The sequence below is a fragment of the Balaenoptera borealis genome (assembly GCF_965194805.1).
Source record: "Balaenoptera borealis genome assembly, chromosome: 20".
In the NCBI taxonomy this organism is placed as follows: Eukaryota; Metazoa; Chordata; class Mammalia; order Artiodactyla; family Balaenopteridae; genus Balaenoptera; species Balaenoptera borealis.
The window spans coordinates 12,884,503-12,904,842 of record NC_138879.1 but is presented as its reverse complement, the minus strand read 5'-3'; the positions used below and the strand labels follow the sequence as shown (position 1 = coordinate 12,904,842).

Sequence of the window (20,340 nt, the reverse complement as noted above, 5' to 3'; positions counted from 1 at the left end):
TTTACTTGCAGCATGTGAACTTCTAGTTGCATCATGTGGGATCTAGTTCCCTGACCAGGGATTGAACCCGGGCCCCCTGCATTGGGAGCGTGGAGTCTTAGCCACTGGACCACCAGGGAAATCCCAGGAATGACCCTCTTGTATTTGCTCTTTGCGGTGTTTCTGTTTCCAGATGATACGAACAAAAGTCACAAAATGTTTGAATTTCACTTTGGGGGAGAGAAATTCTGATGGTGTTGTTTTCTTTCCAGAATTGTGGTTGTTTTGGACTCTATGATTAAGGTGTTTACATTCACACACAATCCTCATCAGTTGCACGTCTTTGAAACCTGCTATAACCCGAAAGGTAAGAATCCAGAGGAGGATGGATGATGGAAACTGGCTTCCTGGGTCCAATCCAGGTGGGACGCAGACCCATGCTGGGCGCCTCTCCTCCAGGTGGTCTTGGAGTGGTGTCGCCCTAGTGGTGGGTCCTGGGGCTCTGGGGAAGGGTCTGGGAGATGCAAGCTCCCCCACCTCGGTCCCTACCTTCTCCCCTGAACCTTCCCGCGGTCACAGCCCAGCTTCCTCGCTGTGGTTCTAAGACCCTGCATCTTACCAGAATCATCGGAGTCCCTCTTGGGATTTTCACTGTCAGCCATTCAGGAGCTCCATGGTGAGCCCTGGAATCCATGTTTTTATTAAAGTTCTGAGACATTTCCTTCCCTTTTTCTTCTGGCTGGTGGATTACGTGTGGCTGACTTTGTTATTCATTTTATCATCTTAGCTTTGCTTTTAAAATTTTTGGTTTTTTTTCTTCTAGCTTTATTGAGGTATAATTTACATAAAACTCATTTTAAGTGTATCATTTGATAAACTTTAGTCATTGTAAACAGTTGTGTAGCTGCCACCACAGTCAGGGCAGAACAGTCCCATCATGCAGGAGTTTCCCCAGGCTGTGCCCTTCCCCACCTGACCTTCAGGTTTTGCCTTTTCAGATGTGTTTGGTGTCTTTCTCTTAGCTTAATATTTTTTAGATTCCTCCATGTTTTTGTGTGTGTGCTGTTATTTTGTTCCTTTTTATTGCTGAGTAATATACCATCATATGGATATGCCACAGCTGTTGATCCATACCAGATTCTTGGCTGTTGTAAATAGAAGCTGCTGTACATGTTCACATGCAGGTTTTTTTGTGGATGTATTTTTTCATTTCTTGGAGTACAATTGCTGGGTCATATTGTAATTATTTTTTAGATTCCATGTATAAGTGGTAACGTACAGTATCTGTCTTTCTCTGTCTGACTTATTTCACTTAGCAAAATACCCTCTAGGTCATCCATGTTGCTGCAGATGGCAAGATGTCATTCCTTTTTTATGGCTGAGTAGTATTTCATTGTGTATATATCCACTCTCTGTGTTTTGATTGGAGCATTTAGTCTATTTACATTTAAAGTAATTATTGATAGTTATGTACTTATTGCCACAAATTGTTTTGGGTTGCTTTTGTAGGTCTTTTTTCGTTCCTTTCTTCTTCTTTTGTTCTCTTCCCTTGTGATGTTTTTTTTTTTGGCTGCATTGGGTCTTCGCTGCTGTGCATGGGCTTTCTCTAGTTGCGGTGAGCGGGGCTACCCTTTATTGCGGTGTGCGGGCTTCTCATTGCGGAGCACAGGCTCTAGGCATGTGGGCTTCAGTAGTTGTGGCATGCAGGCTCAGTAGTTGTGGTGCACGGGCTTAGTTTTGCTCTGTGGCATGTGGGATCTTCCCGGACCAGGGATCGAACCCGTGTCCCCTGCATTGGCAGACGGATTCTTAACTACTGCACCACCAGGGAAGTCCCTGGAACTTCAAGATAATTCTTAAAATTAGGTAGTACAAGTCCTCTAATGTTGTTCCTATTTTATAAGAAATTGGGGGGCTATTCTGGGACCTTTTACTTTCCTTATAACTTAGTGACAGGTTGTCTGTTTCTTCAGAAAAGCCTGCAGAGATTTTAACTGTGATTGCACTTACTCTGTAGGTGGGTGAAGGTAGGTTCCAAGCCGTGGTCACAGGACAGCTCTCCACCCACCAGGTCTTTGGTTTTCCTTTGCAGTGTGTTATAGTGTCTTTTACATCTATCGTTAAATTTATTCTTCAGTTTTGGTTTTTTTATGTTACTGTTAGTGGATTCATTTTTATTTTATTTTATTTTATTTAGTTATTTTTTAAGAATTCATTTTTAGATTTTACAATTTTGCATTCTCGTGACTGACACCCCAAAAGACAGACATTTGATAAAGTTTATTCAATAATAAGTTCAGCAAATGTTTCCAATTATGAAGCCGTCTCATGGGAGGGATCTTTGCTTGGCCCTCTGCTGCCCTTCACAGGGAAGATTTTGTGAATGATTCTTACTTTTTCATGGGACCTGGAGGGCAGGGAGCAGGTATGGTTGTGGAAAAGCAGAAGCTTTGAGACGGTCCTGAGTCCTTGACGTGTTTCCTTGTCTCTGTTTAGGCCTCTGTGTCCTGTGCCCCAATAGTAACAACTCACTCCTGGCCTTCCCGGGCACGCACACGGGCCATGTGCAGCTCGTGGACCTGGCCAGCACCGAGAAGCCGCCAGTGGACATTCCTGCCCATGAGGGCGTCTTGAGCTGCATTGCTCTCAACCTGCAGGGAACAAGAATTGCGACCGCGTCTGAGAAAGTAAGTGGGTGTCCCTGCCCCACGGAGGTGCCCCCAGAGTGGCCTCTCCCACCGTAGTGTGCAGGCTCCCGGGACACCAGCCCTTCCCTGAAGATCCCGACCCCTGAGAGGCTCTTAGCCACCTTCTCTCAGGAAGCAAGTCATAGTTGACATAGAGGGTCCAAAAGTCATTTTATTTGGTTGTGCCCCATCTGTTTGGCAGTAGAATTAGTGTTTTTCTAACTGGCTGTGGGCATTATAATTAAGATGCCATTTCTCTGGACAGTGAGTGAACTGATGGCTCTCAGGGCGCGAGACAGCCCGGGGCCTCTGCCAGGGGAGCGTGTGCACGGGGCTCCGAGAGGGCCACGCCTGTGGGCCTGGGCCCTGGGTCTCCCTGACCCTCTCTCGGCCCCTGCCCGCTGCCGTCGGACTAGAGACTCCAGTCTGTTCTCGGTGACAACAGAGGGAAAGTTGAGTTTTAGGTGATGTGGGTGAGTTTGGGAAAGGGTCGGATGGGTTAATGGGTTTGTGAATATAAATCATTTCAAGAAAACTAAAAAGTTGTGAATCTTTGATAATGAAACACTTCACTGTTTTTCAAAGGGGACCCTTATACGAATATTTGATACTTCATCAGGGCATTTAATCCAGGAACTACGAAGAGGATCTCAAGCAGCTAATATTTATTGGTAAGAAAGCACGTTGTTTTACCCTAGAGAAGGGGCCCTATGTGATCCGGAAGAGAGTCAGGACTACCCCCACGAGGCGGGCGGGGGCTGTTCTGCTGGTAGGGGCTGTTTTATTAGCTTGTTTTATTATTACTAATTTAACTGTTTATTTATTATGGGAATATACACAAAAGTAGAGAGAATATTATGATTACCATGAACCCATTGTCCTGCATTTGTCAGAATTTGCTTGTTTTATTTCATCTCTTCACTGTCCCTCCAACTTATTTTTCAGTAGCATCTTCAGGCAAACACTGGAGGCCTAGCTAGCCTGTCTGTAGTCACTTCAGCCTCCTGCGAGGCTGACCTGCTCTCTCTGTGGTGGTTGTTACCATGTCCACAGTGTCTGTAGCTCTGACAGGGCTGCACCCCTGCTTGGGCGGAACTTTGTTCTTGGTGTCTGTGGCCTTTGCAGGTGTGGAGCTACACTGGGGCCTAAGTGATAAAAACATAGCTAGTATCTGGATGTAGTGTCCTTGGGGCCTCTGGTGCAGCCCGCTCTCCCATCTGTCTGCTCTCGGGCCCCTCCAGCCAGCCTGAGTGACGCCCACCTCTACAGGGCCTGGGTCGTTGGAGGGGAGTTTTTCTCCTCCAAGTGGCATGTTTGGGTGGCCTCAGGGCCCCTGGGGTGGCAGGGTGGTCTGCAGGGAGCCCCTTCCCTCTCCCTGGCACCTGAGGAGGGGCTTGCCCTGGCTTTGACCATCTGGTTCTGTGCTGAGCCCCGTCAGCTGGTCAGGAGGGGTGGTTCTTAAAATGACTGTCCTGACCACGGGGGGCTGAGGTCAGGGCTCGCTTCTGCGTCCACATGAGACCCCAGCTTCGTCTGGTTTCTCTGCAGCATTAACTTCAATCAGGACGCTTCTCTCATCTGTGTGTCCAGTGACCACGGCACGGTGCACATTTTTGCAGCTGAAGATCCAAAAAGGAATAAACAATCAAGGTAGGTTTTCCAGTTAGAAGGACAGAACATTGCCTGAGTGTTGCCCCACTCAGTCTGAGTCACAGTCGGGATGCTTTTCTTTGGTCGTTCATTTGATTCTCTGAAAACCAGTGCAGATTACTTGATGCTAAGACAGTGGCATCACGACTTCCCCTTCCACTAGCTCCTTAGAAAACGTCTGATGAGGATCCAGGCACCTTCCAGTGAGGTAGAACTTGGTCCTGAACTCCAACCGTCATCCTTGTATTAGCTGTTCAGAAAATTAATTTGGTGGCAGTAGAACCCTGTGCCCCTTCTGGTGCTGATGGTTTCTGGATTTATAATAAACCCATTTGTAACAACTTAGTTTTTTCATGTGAAAAATAAAAATTAAAAGCAAAAATATAATTTAAATCATTAAGGCTAAGCCGACATTAAAGAGAGCTGTGTCTCTAACTTTGTTATGTGACCGTGACTTTCTTTCTTTGCTTCCTGTCCTCACAGTTTGGCATCAGCCAGTTTCCTTCCAAAATACTTCAGTTCCAAGTGGAGTTTTTCCAAGTTTCAGGTTCCCTCAGGCTCTCCATGCATTTGTGCCTTTGGAACAGAGCCAAATGCTGTCATTGGTAAGTGGTCCTTCCAGAGGAGAGTGGCCCCCAGGTGTGGTCAGCGCCCCACCAGCTCCACTGGTGGCCCTTCCTCTCTCCTGGGGGTCCTGTGCATCCCTCTCAGGGTCCACGCAGCCACCTGCCCTCCGGGGTTTCCCGGGCAGTCAGTGGGGCAGATAATTTGGTCTTGGAACCGGCGACCAAAGAGGGTTCCCCCATCGCCACACTAGCTGAGTAGATGCAGACCCCCCAGAACAGTGGGGTTCTCGGTCGAGTGCCCCCACCACCCACAGATCCCTCGGGGCTGCTCAGCCTCCGCTCAACCTGTGCAGTGAGCTCAGTGCGGGCTGCTTGCTTTTCACCCTGAGTGACATGGTCTCCTCTGCCCAGCGATCTGTGCGGACGGCAGCTACTACAAGTTCCTGTTCAACCCCAAGGGGGAGTGCGTCCGGGACGTGTATGCGCAGTTCCTGGAGATGACCGACGACAAGCTGTGACCCTCCACCAGGAGTGCGAGCACCACGGGCCCTGGGTGCCCAGCGGCCCCTCGAGCTCCTGGGACTGGTGGTGATGGGCTGGGGGGATGGCCTGGGACCTTGTTGCGAAGCCATACGTGTCGTCTGTTTTCCGAAGCCAGACCTCCCGAGTCCAGTGTTAAAGGAAGAATCTTCAGGGCACATGGACACTCACGCCCAACTGCTGGCTTCACCTTTCGTTCAGCCGTGACGCTTGCTTCATTGGTTCTGCCGCATCCGCCACCTGCTGTTGGGGCTCCGGACAAACTGGGGTCACGTTGAAAAAAGGAGGGACAAAGTGAAATTTGGTTGTGGCAACAGATTTCATCATTTTTACTGAGTCTTTAACGGGGAGGTGAACACACGTGTAAGTGTTGGTTCTCACCAGATTTAAGTGGAACAATCATACCGGCAGCCTTAGGAAAGGAGGAAGGAAGCCCTTCTCCCATCTAAACTGAAGAAAGAGGGCATAGGTCTGGCGTCTCCCTCAAGAGCTGCGTGTCGTGCGTCCCTGTCTTTTTGGAGCTATTGGAACTGAGGCAGCACCACGCCCACCCTGTGAGCAGTGCCTGTGGCCTCCTGGTGAAACTCTGGGTCAAAGGGAGTTTCCCTGTTACGTGTAGGTAACAGAGTAACAGCATAGACTTTAAAACTTAGTCATAGAAGAAAGCGTCACTTAATTTGGAGGATACGAAGGGAAACGGGCGTCTCAACGAAGCAGTGCCCGGTTTCTGTGGGCCTGGAGAGGATGTCTCGGCCAGCCGATTCCACCTCCCTTTCTCACCATCTTCTCTCCCCATTTTTAAGACTAGCTGCACACTAACATTCTGAGAATGAGAGGCACATACTTTTTTTAACGTTTGGTAACTAAAATAGGTTATGGGCTCTATATTATTAGTAGTACTTGAGGTATATATTTAATTTTCTTAAATTCCCTTAAAACTTAATTTTATGTTTTGATTTCAGGTGGCAAACATTAAAATCTGCAGCAGCAAATTCTCAGTTTTGCCAGTTCTTTTACTGTCATGTAATCAACTAACTTTGTCTGTGGATTTCAATGTGAAGTATGCATGTTACTTTTATGTGTGTTTAATCATGAAATTTAATTTTGCACACTTATTTGTATTGTTTCTTTTAAATAAAAATGACTAATTTTGTTGTACTCTGTACCCATCAAGGGAAAAGAATTGTATGTTACAAAACCAAAGCCCCAGCTTTAGAACCTCGTTGGACTGCAGGCTGTAGGAGTGGCCCAGTGCACTTGGTGCCTAAACTGTCCAGGACTGCGTGGGGGCCGGGTGGACGCCCCGCTGCCCGTGTGGGTGGTGGCCTGGCTCGGGGAGCAGAGGGGAAGAGAGTGATGTTCGCTAGCGGTTTCCGTCGTCTCTGGTGGGGAAGCTCTGCCTGAAATCCCTTTGGGGGACACTCCCTTTGGGGGAGACACCAGCGTGGTGTCGGGCCACCCGTCAGTGTCCGTCTAACACTAGCCCTAACTTTGGGCCCAGGAGTAGGAGGGGTCCTTCACATTTATATCATTAGTAGTTTATATTTTCCCCGAATATACTCCCTTTAGTGTATCCAAATGTACATTAAACCAGGAAAAAAGTTCCTCCTCACGGTGTGTGGAGGTGCTGCAGGCTGGTGAGGAGAGCTGGGCTGAGTGAGGAGCCAGGGAGAGGCTGTACCCAGGACGACCCGGAATGTTCTGGCACCTCCATTAAGAGTCCACAGTGTGCGAGCAGGTCCTGGCTTGCCACGCCGGGCACAACCTTGCCTGCTTTATAAAATGACAGAACAGGGACATCCTGGGTGGTGTGGATGACCACCACCAAGGGGCTCTGGTTGTCTTCTCGGGGTTTCCCTTCGCGATGGTAAAGACACCACGTCTCACCTGGGAAATGCCCTGGACGAGGTTTCCAGAGAGCAGGGTGAGGTCTGGAAGGCTGAGGCGGCCAGGCACCATCCGCCCTCCCCAGGCCTGTGTGCGTGGCCTCGCTTTACCCTCAGGGACGTGGCGGGAAGAGCCATCCCTGGCGAGCAGGCTGTCGGGTGAACCTTCCTCGGTTTATTTAGGACAGCAGCAGACTTGGTTTTTCAAATTGATAACCACTGTTTGTCGCCTTATTTAGAGAAAGGGGGTTGCTCTAAGCCAGCACCGCCTACAATTCCTCCCTCAGCTGAGTCCTGCCGGCCCCTGAATGTGGGTACAGAGGGACACAGATGTAAAAGTCCTGCGTCCAGGGCTTCCACAAGCCCCACTTGGTGGCTGGGCTGGACAGGCCTGGTTTGTTTCTCCCCCAAGTGTCCACGTGAATGAACATCCAGGAACCACCTCACGGGGCCCTGCTCACTGGGCTCTCCTGCCTGCTCTCCAGGCCGTGGACGGGGAGGGCTTTGGTGTCTCAGGTGGGGACAGAGCTCTCTGCGCCCTGCAGCCTCCACCCCCTCCCCCCTGCCCCTGGCTCCTCTGTCCCTTGAGTCCTCAGTGGCAGTGCCCCTGCTCACTGCGGCCTGGAGGGCGAGGCCCGCTCCCCTCCTTACTCTGCTTGTGAGACCAAAGCTTCTCATGTTTGCATTTCTTTTTCTGCAACCAAACCAAACTTCTAGATGATTTCACACAACTTTGTCCCTGGCCTCTTTCCTTTCTTTCTGTAAGAGGCATTTGAGCAATTACAATACTTTTGGAACTTGTGCTGAAATTTTCCTCTTCAAAATGGATCAGAAAGTACTTATCAAAATACAAAATGTTCATTGTAAGAAAAGAACATATAGAAGAATGTAAAGTTGGAATGAAAATCGCCCTGAGTTGCCATATCCAGAGAAGACTACTCTCGGAAAGCCCACGCCTTCTGGGGTGAAGTCTGTAATTCTCAGCAGCATTATAGGGACCATTCTTTAACTTTTCACAACTCGTGAACGTGTCAAAACATACTGTAATTGCCCGAAGATGCCTATTTGTATTTTTTGCTTTTATAAACGTTTTGGAAATGGAAATCCTTGTGCATACATGTTTACACACTTGTCCACCTATTTCTTTGAATAGAACTGGAATTGCCAAGCCAGAGGATCTGCACGTATAAGATTTAGTATGTTTGCCACCTTGCCTGCCATGATTCTGTCAGCTTCAACAGCCAACACCTCACATCCTCACCAGGACTAGGCTCTGAGCACGAGCTTTTTAATCTTTGATGGAGAAAAAAGATCTCTGATTTCTAGCCAGGTTGAACATTTTGGAATACCTTTGCTGGGCATCCGTAATTATTTTGTAAATCGCTTACTCATGCCGTCGACTGTATTTCTGTTGGTGTATTTTGTCTTTTTTGTTTATGAGAACTTTTAAAATAATCTCCCCTTGTCGTTTTTTTCACTTTGTGTTTATTTCAGTTTGAGGGGTTTTACTTTGCTGTGTATGTATCTTAAATTTTTACATAGTCTGATCTATCAGCCTTTTTCCTTTATGGTTTCTAGTATTGGCTTGTGATTAAAACAAAACATTTTTCACTGGGTTCGATGTACAGGTCTTATTTTCATAATTCAGTCTGACCGTGATTTCCAAACACGTAATGGGGAAAGGGCCTCATCTTCCTGCACCGGTGGGTGAGGCATTGCTCAAGCCAAGCCAAGCCAAGGGTGACTCAACCCCAGGTCCTCTTCCTGCCGCCCTGGGTTGTGGTATCTCATCCACCTTAGTGCTCTTTTCTGGTTTGGATGAAAATTATGCAGTTGCCCTACTACAATGCCATCTATCAACTGATTCATTTGTTACCCACGGACTTACTGTACTACTTCACAAAGAACTATGTTCTGGTTACATGGCTCTGCTGATCTTAAGCATCCTTAAGCATTTTTTTCCCAGATGAACTTTAAATGGAATAATAGCTAAAAATAAAATTTTATTGGAATTCCAAAAACTCAAAAATGATTGTTTCTGAAGTGCTGAGGGACAGAATGTATCAGGATTTAATAAATATTTTCTCCCCAACAGTAACGTGGTAACATCACTGAGGACACCGTAAGTGCACTGTCATTCATATTTGTTTGTTCGTTTGTTTTTTATATATTAACTCTACTTTCTTATTTTTTGTATTCTTTTTTTTTTTTAATTTATTTTTATTTTTGGCTGTGTTGGGTCTTCGTTTCTGTGCGAGGGCTTTCTTTAGTTGCAGCGAGCGGGGGCCACTCTTCATCGCGGTGCGCGGACGTCTCACTATCGCGGCCTCTCTTGTTGCGGAGCACAGGCTCCAGACGCGCAGGCTCAGTAGTTGTGGCTCACGGGCCCAGTTGCTCTGCGGCATCTTCCCAGACCAGGGCTCGAACCCATGTCCCCTGCATTGGCAGGCAGATTCTCAACCACTGCGCCACCAGGGAAGCCCCTATTTGTTTGTTTTTAATGACAAAGCTATTCAACTTGTGTGGAAAGAAGCTGTGAGTCTTCCTTTTGTTCTTCCTGTGTCCTGTTTCAATATGATAAAAATTATTTTATGAATTTACAATTTGGAAACTATGGTATGTCTATATTTGGTTTTCTTTGTGTTTATCATGCATGGGGCTTACTGAGCTTCTTGAAACTAGATTTATGGCTTTCATCAAATTTGTGAAATTTCAGCCATTTCCTCAAATAATTCTTCTGCTATTGTCTCTTTCCTGTTGGGATTCAAGTACACATGTATAACACCTTATATTGTCCCACTCTGATCATTGAGGCTGTTCATATAGTTTTTACAGTATTCTTTCCTGTTTTTAAAAATAGCATTGGTACTTCCCTGGTGGCGCAGTGGTTAAGAATCCACCTGCTGATGCAGAGGACATGGGTTCGATCCCTGGTCCAGGAAGATCCCACATGCTGTGGAGCAACTAAGCCCATGCACCACAACTACTGAGCCCACGTGCCACAGTTACTGAAACCTGTGCACCCTAGAGCCTGCGCACTGCAACTACTGAGCCTGCACGCTGCAACTACTGAGCCTGCACGCTGCAACTACTGAGCTCACGTGCTGCAACTACTGAAGCCCACGCGCCTAGAGCCCGTGCTCCACAAGAGAAGCCACTGCAATGAGAACCCCGTGCACCGCAACAAAGAGTAGCCCCCGCTTGCCACAATTAGAGAAAGCCCGCGCGTGGCAACGAAGACCCAACGCAGCCAAAAAATTTTAAAAATTAAAAAAAAATTAGCATAATTTAAACTATCATTGAATACCACTAAATGACCTATTACTGCCCACTCTGCTTTCACGACTGTACCATGTACTTTAAACTTTAGATGAATTTGTCAGTTCTAAAATTAGTTTCTAATTCTTAACTAAGCTTTTTCATTTGCTCATTCACATGAACAATCTTTACGTACTTGTGCATATTTATAAGACAAGTAAAAATCTTTGGTAATTCTCACATTTGGATTTTCTCAGAGCAAGTCTCCATTGATTTTCTTTTATTCTGTGTACGAGTCACATTAACCTGTGTGTCTAGTACTTTGGGGTTGTACCTTGGACATTGCAAATGGTATGTATGTTGTTATGGATTCTGTTATGTTTCTCTGGAAAATGGAGGTTTTTTGCTTTAAGCATTTAAGCACTCTGGACCCACCTGAACAGTCAAGACAAGAGTGAGGCAGACGAGGTGCTGAGAGCACCAAGTTTAAGGAGGCGCATGCTCTCAGCTTCATGCCACTGGGAATGGTTGTGTTGTTTTGTCAGATGGTCTCTTACTCTGTTAATGTGGTGAATTCCATTGATTTCTTTTTTTAAAAATTAATTTGTATTTATTTTTGGCTGCATTGGGTCATCATTGCTGCACGGGCTTTCTCTAGTTGTGGCGAGCAGGGGCTACTCTTCGTTGTGGTGTGCTGGCTTCTCATGCAGTGGCTTCTCTTGCTGTGGAGCACGGGCTCTAGGTGTGCGGGCTTCAGTAGTTGTGATGCGAGGACTCTAGAGTGTAGGCTCAGCAGTTGTGGAGCACGGGCTTAGCTGTTCCGTGGCAGGCAGGATCTTCCCGGACCAGGGCTCGAACCCGTGTCCCCTGCATTGGCAGGTGGATTCTTAACCACTACACCACCAGGGAAGTCCTAAGGCTATATTTCTTGTCATTCGTGATCACTGAAGTCTGTTACTTTAGCTTGTGTTCAGCTAATGTTTTGTCACAGATTTCCTTATATTCCTGGATCCAATAAGATGAAAAAAAAAAAGAAGCTATTCTGCCCTTTTAAATCACCTGACCCATGCTGCCAGGGAAGCTACTTCAGGTTGTGGGTGTTGAAATAATGACCAGATTCTGAACCAGCCCCTCAGCAAACCGCCAGGCAGATTAAAATACACAACTCGAATTTTTGGAGGAAAAAGTCCCTGTTGTCCACCCTGGCTTCAGCAAGCTGTACCAGGAACGTGGGGTGCTGTCCCCATGGCTGCCTGCCACAAGGCTGGATGATGGGGGATGGTAGTTGCTACGTGAAATGCCAAAATTCACTGAAATTTACCAGCCTTTCTTTATGGAGCACTCCCCTGGATATTGCAAGTGTTTGCGTAGACTCCATAGTTCCAAAATAGTTAATTCAGACAGTTCTTACAAGCTCAGTAGTTGATTTGGTGGGGGGACAATTCCTGGAGCTTATCTATGTTGGGAGGTTTTTTTTTTTTAATTTTTTTTTAAATTAAGTTTTGGCTGTGTTGGGTCTTTGTTGCTGCATGTGGGCTTTTCTCTAGTTGTGGCGAGCAGGGGCTATTCTTCGTTGCGGTGCGCGGGCTTCTCATTGTGGTGGCTTCTCTTGTTGTGGAGCACAGGCTCTAGGCGCGCAGGCTTCAGTAGTTGTGGCGCACGGGCTTAGTTGCTCCGCGGCATGTGGGATCTTCCTGAGCCAGGGCTCGAACCCGTGTCCCCTGCATTGGCAGGCGGATTCTCAACCACTGAGCCACCAGGGAAGCCCTGTGTTGGAAGGTTTTGAATTACAAATTCAATTTGTTGACAAGTCTATTCAGTCTACCTATTTCTTTAGTAAATTTGGTAGTTTGTGTATTTCAAGGAATTAGTCTGTTCCATCTAAGATGTCAAATTTATGAGCACAGTTTTTCATAGGATTCCTTTATTATCCTTTTTACAGATACGGATGTGGTATGAAGCCTGAAATTAAGGTTCAGTATTACGTGCTACCTTAACATTTGGTTCAGCTGGGAAGGCCTGGAATGGCCTAACTACAAGTTCCGCTACCCACTCTACTTCCATGGATAAAGCCCCCCAGCCAAACAACTCTCCTTATCAAACAGAACAGGTGCGGTTCCTGCTTATCCCTGAGTAAGCATTTTCAGTTCCCTTCCAGCTCGTGGGGTTATTCAAACAATCACATCCTCCCATGGGAACGGGGTCCCCCACTCTTGATACTACAAAGCCTGCCTCCTGTAGCCCTAGGTTGTTCACTGTGTTCCCAAGTGATGCCCATGTGGTCCTACTTGGCTTGCAGTGTCCTCGGGTGTGAGTATGTGTGACTGATAAACTACCGTTCATCTCATCTGGCCAGTGTCATAGTGTCGTGTCCAGCCACCCCCATGTACACGGGGTGGGAATACTGCCTCCATAACAGGGCGAACAGGTGGTAGGTAGAGCAACGGAGCTCATCACAGAGAGCCCATCTCTCATTCCTGATAGTGGTCATTTGTATCCTCTCTTTTTCCTCGGTCATTCCAGCCAGAGTTAATTTGTTGATTTTTTTTTTTTTTTTTCAAAGAATCAGCTTTGATTTCATTGATTTTTTTTTTCTCCTTAATTTTATTTTTTCAATTTTTGCTGATTATTTGCTATGGGTTATATGCATTCTTTTCTAGTTTAAGGTACAATTGTAGATGAGTGAATTTTAGGTTTTCTTTGTGCTATAAAATTCCCTATAAACACTTTTAGCTGCATTTCACAAATTAGATATATTTTCATGTTCATTCTGTTACAATTATTTTCTAATTCCCTTTAAGACTTCCTCTTTGAATCATGGATTATTTCAAAATATGTCTAATTTCCAAACATTTGAGGATTTAAAAAATATCTTTATTATTGATTTCTAGTTTAATTCCCTAATTGTCAAAGAGCATACTATGTATGATTTTAATTCTTTAAAGCTTGTTAAGTTTTGTTTTATGACCCAAGATTTGGTCTATATTGGTGAATGTTCCATGTGCATTTGAAAAGAATGTGTATTCTGTTGAGTAGAATGCTCTATCAATGATAATTACATTGACTGGTGTTGCTCAGAGCTTTTATAGCCTTGCTGACTTTCTACTTATTTTATCAATTACCTAGAGAGGAGTGTTGAAGTATCAAAATGTAATGTGGATTTATCTATTATTTTAGTTCTTTCAGCTTTTGCTTCATTTATTTTGTTACATTGTCTTGCAGAATTGCTCCTTTTATCATGATGAAATGCTCCTCTTTATCAGTGATAACTTTCCTTGGTTTGAAGTCTGCTCTGTCTGAAAATAAAATAACTACTCCTGGGAATTCCCTGGCGGCCCAGTGGTTAGGACTCTGTGTTTTCACTGCTGAGGCGCGGGTTCAGTCCTGGTCAGGGAACTAAGACCCCTCAAGCCGTGCAGCACCGTCAAAACAAAAAACAAAAAACTACTCCTGCTTTCTTTTTTTTTTCTTTTTATCAATTTATTTGTTTTTATTTTTGGCTGTGTTGGGGTCTTCATTGCGATGCGTGGGCTTCTCATTGTGGTGGCTTCTCGTTGTGGAGCACGGGCTCCAGGTGCACAGGCTTCAGTAGTTGTGGCACGCAGGCTCAGTAGTTGTGGCACACAGGCTCAGTAGTTGTGGCTCGCGGGCTCTAGAGTGCAGGCTCAGTAGTTGTGGCGCACGGGCTTAGTTGCTCCACAGCATGTGGGATCTTACTGGACCAGGGCTCGATCCCGTGTCCCCTGCATTGGCAGGCAGATTCTCAACCACTGTGCCACCAGGGAAGCCCCTCCTACTTTCTTTTGATTAGTGTTAGCATGGTATCTTTTTCTCCATTAATTTACTTTTAATCTATATTAAGTGTCTTTATATTTAAAGTTTCTTGTAGACAATATATAGTTGTCTTGTTTTTTGATCCACTCTGACAATCTATGTCTTTTATTGGTATATTTAGACTAGTGATGTTCAAAGTGATTATTGATATAGTTGGATTAATATCTACCACATCTGTTACTGTTTTGTATTGTTGTCCTTATTTTTTGAAAATGTTATGCCTAGGTAGTTGTTTTTTTGTTTGTTTTTTGCATTTATCCTGACTGGTATTCTCTGAGCTTCCTGGATCTGGGGGGAAATTCTCATTCATTCTTGTTTCAAACATTTCTTCTGCTCCTTTCTTTCTGGTACTTCCATTTTCTCTGGTACTCCTGTAACACATAGGTTATACCTTATATAGCTGCCCCACGGTCCTTGGATGTTCTTTTTTTTTTTCCCCAGTCTTTCTTTTTTTTTTACTTATTTATTTTATTATTTTATTTTATTTATTTATTGTTTCTGGCTTCGTTGGGTCTCCGTTGCTGCACGCGGGGCTTTCTCTAGTTGCGGCGAGTGGGGGCTTCACATTGCGGTGGCTTCTCTTGTTGTGGAGCACGGGCTCTAGGCGTGCAGGCTTCAGTAGTTGTGGCATGCAGGCTCAGCAGCTGTGGCTCGCAGGCTCTAGAGCGCAGGCTCAGTAGTTGTGGCACACGGGCTTAGTTGCTCCGCGGCATGTGGGATCTTCCTGGACCAGGGCTTGAACCCACGTCCCCTGCATTGGCAGGTGGATTCTTAACCACTGAGCCACCAGGGAAGCCCTTCCCAGTCTTTCTTCTCTTAGCTTTTTACTTTTGAAAGTTTCTATTGATGCATCCTGAAGTGCAGAGATTCTCTCCTCATTTGTGTCCAGTCGACTAGCAAGCCCATCATAGACATTTGTTACAATGCTCTTTATAGTTCTTTTTAAGGATTTCCATCTCTACGCTTACATCGCCTATTTGTTCTTGCATGCTGTCTACTTTATCCATTAGAGTCCTTAACATATTAGTCCTAGTTGTTTTAGATCCCGTCTGATGACACCAACACCCCTGCCACGTCTGGTTCCGATGTTGCTCTGTCTCTACAAATTGTTTTCCTTTTAGTTAATCCTTGTAATTTTTTCTTGACAACTGGACATGATGTACTGGATAAAAGGAGCTGCTGTACACAGGTCTTCAGTGACGTGGTAAGGTGCGGGATGGGGGTGGGGCAGGGCAGTGGTGTACACAGTCCTATGGGCAGGTCTCACTCAGTCTTAGTGAGCCTGTGCTTCTGGGCTATGAACTGCATAAGAGTTTCCCAGGTTTTCTTCCCTCTTAGGTGGGACAGGGTGGCTAGAGTGGGCTGGTTGGGAATTTCCCTTCTAGATCAGGTAGACCCTGGTTAACTCTTTTCTCCTGAAGGCAGGCCTTGTTAAGAACGCAGTACTCTAGGGACTTCCCTGGCGGTCCAGTGGTTAAGACTTCACCTTTCAATGCAGGGGGTGTAGGTTTGATACCTGGTCGGAGTGCTAGGATCCCACATGCCTCGTGGCCAAAACAAAAAACATAAAGCAGAAGCAATATTGTAACAAATTCAATAAAGACTTTAAAAATGGTCCACATCAAAAAAGAACCTTAAAAAAAAAAAAAAAGAACAGTGCTCTGGTCTATTTCAAACATGGTTCCTTTCCCCTCCCCTGGTTTTTTCCAATATTTTCTGAGAACCTGGTTGAGCTTCTGGAAGTAAGATGTACAAAAGTGTGGGGAACCCCTAAGACTGGGTTCCCCTGGGGCATTAACTCTGAGTTGTCCAGCAGTTGACTGCTCACAGTGTAGGTTTTTGTAGCCCGGCACCGGTCCCCATGGTAATCTCCACTCCTGTGTTCGCCCATCTGTCTCTCCAATCTTGGGGATAGTGGTTTGCCCTGCACCCTCACCTCTCTTAGCTCCAAGATGAGTTGTTGATTTTTGGGCTGTTGCACTATTTGTTAGGAGGAAGTGGCAACTTCCCAGCTCCTTACACGTGGAACCTGAAACCGAAGTCCCTGCTTCATTTATTTTGAGGCACTGTTGTTGGGTGCTTGGAACCCTAAGGCCGTTGTGCATCTTGGCGAGTTGACCCTGTATCATTATGTAATGTCTTTATGTCTGATAATTTTCTTTATTCTGAGGTCTACTTTGACATTAATATAGTCACTCCAACTTTCTTTTGAGTGTTCGCAGGATATACTTTTTCTATCCTTTTACTTTTAACCTATCCATATTATTTAAAGTAAGTTGGGTCTTATTTTTTGATCCAACTGACACACTCTTAATTGGTCTATTTAGACTATTTATATTTAATGTAATTGTTGATAAGATCCTACCACATTACTGTTTTTTTTGCTTGTCCCCTCCCGTTTGGTTTACTGTTCTCTGCCTTCGTGTTATTTCAAAAAAATTTTAGCATTCCATTTTAATTTACCTTTTGGATTTTTCCTTTATCTTTGTTTGGTATTAGTGATTGCACTAGTGACTACAACAGACAAAGCTAGCTTTTCAGTCTACTTCAGAATGTTTTACCACTTCAATGTAGAAACGTAGAGACCTACAAACCTTTGCCTTCCTCCTTTATACTGGTACTTTTGTCAATATGTGTTAAGTTTACATACACTGAAAACCCTGATAGACAATGTTAAAACTTTTACATTGGAAAGTTAAGAATATTTTAAAGAATTTAAGAGGAAAAACTAGTTATTATAGTTGCCCAGATATTTACCATTTCTGTTGATCTCTTCCTTCATTCCTGAAGTTCCAAAGTTTCTCTGCTTTTATTTACTTTTTGCCTGAAGAATGTCCTTTAGCATTTCTTTTTGAGCAGTTCTACTGGTTAAGAATTCTTAGTTTTCCTTCATCTAAGAATATCTTTTAATCTGCACTCCTGATATTTTCTATGGATATAGTATTCTAGATTGACAGTTACCTTAAGCCCTTTAAAAATTTTCTAGTCATAGGGCCTCCATGGTTTCTGATGAGAAATTTGTATTCAGATTGTTACTCTGTATGCAATAAGTCACTTTTCTTTGGATGCTTTCAAGATAAAATGTTTTCAGTTTCAGTAGCCAGTGGTGTGTCTTGACATGGTCTTTGAGTTTATCCTATTTGGAGCTTTGTGAATCTTTACAATTATATCTGGGACATTTTTAGGCATTGTTATTATTATTTTTAAAACACCAATGTCTTTCTCCTCTTGCTGTGAATTCATTAACCGAGGGTGTATAAGATCTTTTTATATTGTCCCACAGGTCCCTGAGGCTAAGGTTTGTTTCCGAGCATTTTTCTGTTGATCCACCGAATTTTTCATTTGTTAATTTTAAGTTCTATAGCTTTCGGTTCAAGAGCATTTGCCCTTACTTCATGGAGTTTGGGTACAATAATTAAAGCCATAGAAAGCTAATGTCCTTTTCTGATTATTCCAACATGCTTAAGTTGACATCTCTTTTCTTTCCCCTTAAGAGATTTTCCTGGCTCTTTGTACACTGAGTAATTTTGAACTGTATTCTGGACATTGTTCATTTTATGAATCTCTGAGTCCTATTTAAATCCTGTAGAGAATGTAGAATCTCTTTTTTTTTTTTTTTTTTTTTTTTAAGCAGGCAAATAACCTGGCTAGGTTCAGAATAAATGTGCTGACCTGCCCACTGTGGGTTGTGGTTTGGGATAAGTTGTTGGGGGTCAATTGTTTCCCAAGCTCTGCAGTGCTATTTGGGGCCATTCTTCATGGGAGGTCAATTAATAAAGCCTTTGCTCTGCTTCCTCAGTCAGTTCCAGGCATGTGCAGCTGAGGGTGAGCCCAGGATGCCATACACAGCCCTAGAGAATCTTTCTCTAACTTCCTGTCTCCTAGGTACCCGCTTTCCTGGCCCTTGGCTAAGTCTCAGGCTTTAGCCTCCCTGTGACGTTGCACTCCTTGGGGCCAAAGAAAAGTATTTCTCCCTCCTGCCCCCAACTTCTTTGGACTAGAAATGTCCCCTTTCCCAATTCCTCTTCTCTGAGTCCTCAGTGTCTCCAGGGCTCCTGCATACAGGTATACAGTTTTGTGATTCCCCTCCACGTGTCCCACAGGGGCCCCCTTCCCCTGTGAGGGAAAGGCTTCTCTTGGGTATTCTGATGTTCATTGCTAACATGCAGTTCTGATATTCAGGCTGTCCTGGAGTCTACATCAGGAGATACAAGAGGGGAGAAAAATTCAGGAAAATAATCACCACGTTGGTTGTTCTTCCAGTTTTAACCCCCTTGCTACTATTTCTTTTTCAGAGGACTGTGACAGTTGCTTTATTTATTCAGCCAATGGGTGAGACACAGGGCAGAGACCTCAGAAAGACATTTCTAAAATCAGAAATTCTGTGCCCACAGGTTTAGTCATCTCATCAGAGATCACCTGAGAGACCCATGTTAAAATTTAATTTTGTATTGCTATGGATGTAAACATGGAGGGGTAACAACAAGAGGCAGTATTCCACAGAGACCTACAGTGAGTGCTGGCCAACAGGCTATAGTTGAAATCACTACATACTGTGGGTTCTTTCACCTCCCATATTTAGGCCTGAACTTACCATATGGCAACTGCACATAGCTTCATGACATGCCCCAATGTCTTCCTTCTTTTTTGGGCTGTGCCGCATGGCATGCGGGATCTTAGTTCCCTGATCAGGGATCAAACCTGTACCCCCTGCAGTGGAAGCTTGGAGTCCCAGCCACTGGACCACCAGGGAATTCCCCCCTATGTCTTCCTTACAGACGAAATGTGGCCTAAATGTGGGCCTCCCCGCAATAACTAACATGGCTTTTGCTACATGAAAGACCTCTTATCAGAGTTACTGAATTGTTTCCTATACCTGAAGGCCTCCTGCCTTCAACATCTTTTTCTTGGGTAAAGGTAGGTTATCCTGTAGGATAGCTCTTATTTGACTCAGTTTAACTTCAACAAGGTGACCCTAATGAATTACCAGAGGAGCTTTTCCTGAGTGAGAAGGGAGAGGTAAGACCTAATGCACTTTAAAGCATCTATTAATACAAAATGGACCGCGCCTAAAGCCCGTGATCTGCGACAAGAGAAGCCACTGCAATGAGAAGCCTGCGCACCGCAACGAAGAGTAGCCCCCGCTCGCCGCAACTAGAGAAAGCCTGTGCACAGCAACAAAGGCCCAACACAGCCAAAAGTAAATAAAATAAAATAAATACATTTGTTAAAAAAAACAACAACATGGACAACAGATCTGAAAAAAACATTTAGGAACGCTCCCTTTTGTTAGGAGAGAGTCTCAGTACACAAAGAGCAGTTCTTTTATGCTAATAGAACTGTTTTTACACTAGGGCATCAATGTCAAGAACAAAACTCCATGTGAACTCTGTGCTTGAGCTTCCTTTAGCTCCCAAAGGGGACTTCATGTCATTTCAGTATTCCTCCTTCCTCTTACCACCCCTCAGGACATCAGCAATCCACACCACAGACTTTCTAGTAGCTGGACAATCCAAGTGTTAACAGTGTGGGGACTGGAATACCCATGTGCCTATTTAGACAAGAATTTCATCTCATGGGAGGATGTATCATCTCAGGCTGTTTGCAATGATCTTTCTCAGGCTGAGGAGCAAGTCTGCAGAAGAAATGGCAGCTACAACCAGAACCTCAAAGTAAGTTTGAAAACTCTAACATGATGGATTGAAAGCCAGCAAGACTGTTATCGCTGCCTGTGACCCAATGCCCTTTTCACATGCAAACACTCAATGCCCCCTTTCTTCTGGTGGAGTCAAGAAGCCTGAACTGCTGTCCTCACAGCAGCTCCTTCGAATATTCGCTCCAGTGCTTTAGGCCTTTGGCATGCTCAAAGAGCATTTAAAAAAAGCAAAAAAGCAGTGCCTGCTTAAGCTTATCAAAATGACAATGATACTCTGTATTCAA

At 44.8% G+C, this 20,340-nt stretch overlaps 1 protein-coding gene across 5 annotated transcripts in view; it reads left to right on the top strand.

Annotated features, from left to right (window-relative positions):
- The window catches only part of WDR45B (WD repeat domain 45B), a 34,923-nt gene extending 28,343 nt beyond the window's left edge, over positions 1-6,580 (top strand). For 3 of the 5 annotated variants that reach the window (XM_082374276.1, XM_082374278.1, XM_082374280.1), the window contains 6 exons: positions 252-346; positions 2,476-2,666; positions 3,252-3,337; positions 4,215-4,316; positions 4,800-4,921; positions 5,294-6,580. In XM_082374276.1, the coding sequence (XP_082230402.1) occupies positions 252-346; positions 2,476-2,666; positions 3,252-3,337; positions 4,215-4,316; positions 4,800-4,921; positions 5,294-5,400 (703 nt within the window). In that variant the 3' untranslated portion in view covers positions 5,401-6,580. Of the gene's footprint in view, positions 1-251; positions 347-2,475; positions 2,667-3,251; positions 3,338-4,214; positions 4,317-4,427; positions 4,772-4,799; positions 4,922-5,293 lie in introns of those variants that run through there. The other 2 variants (XM_082374277.1, XM_082374279.1) reach the window with 2 other exon arrangements.
- Positions 6,581-20,340: the final 13,760 nt, after the last annotated feature.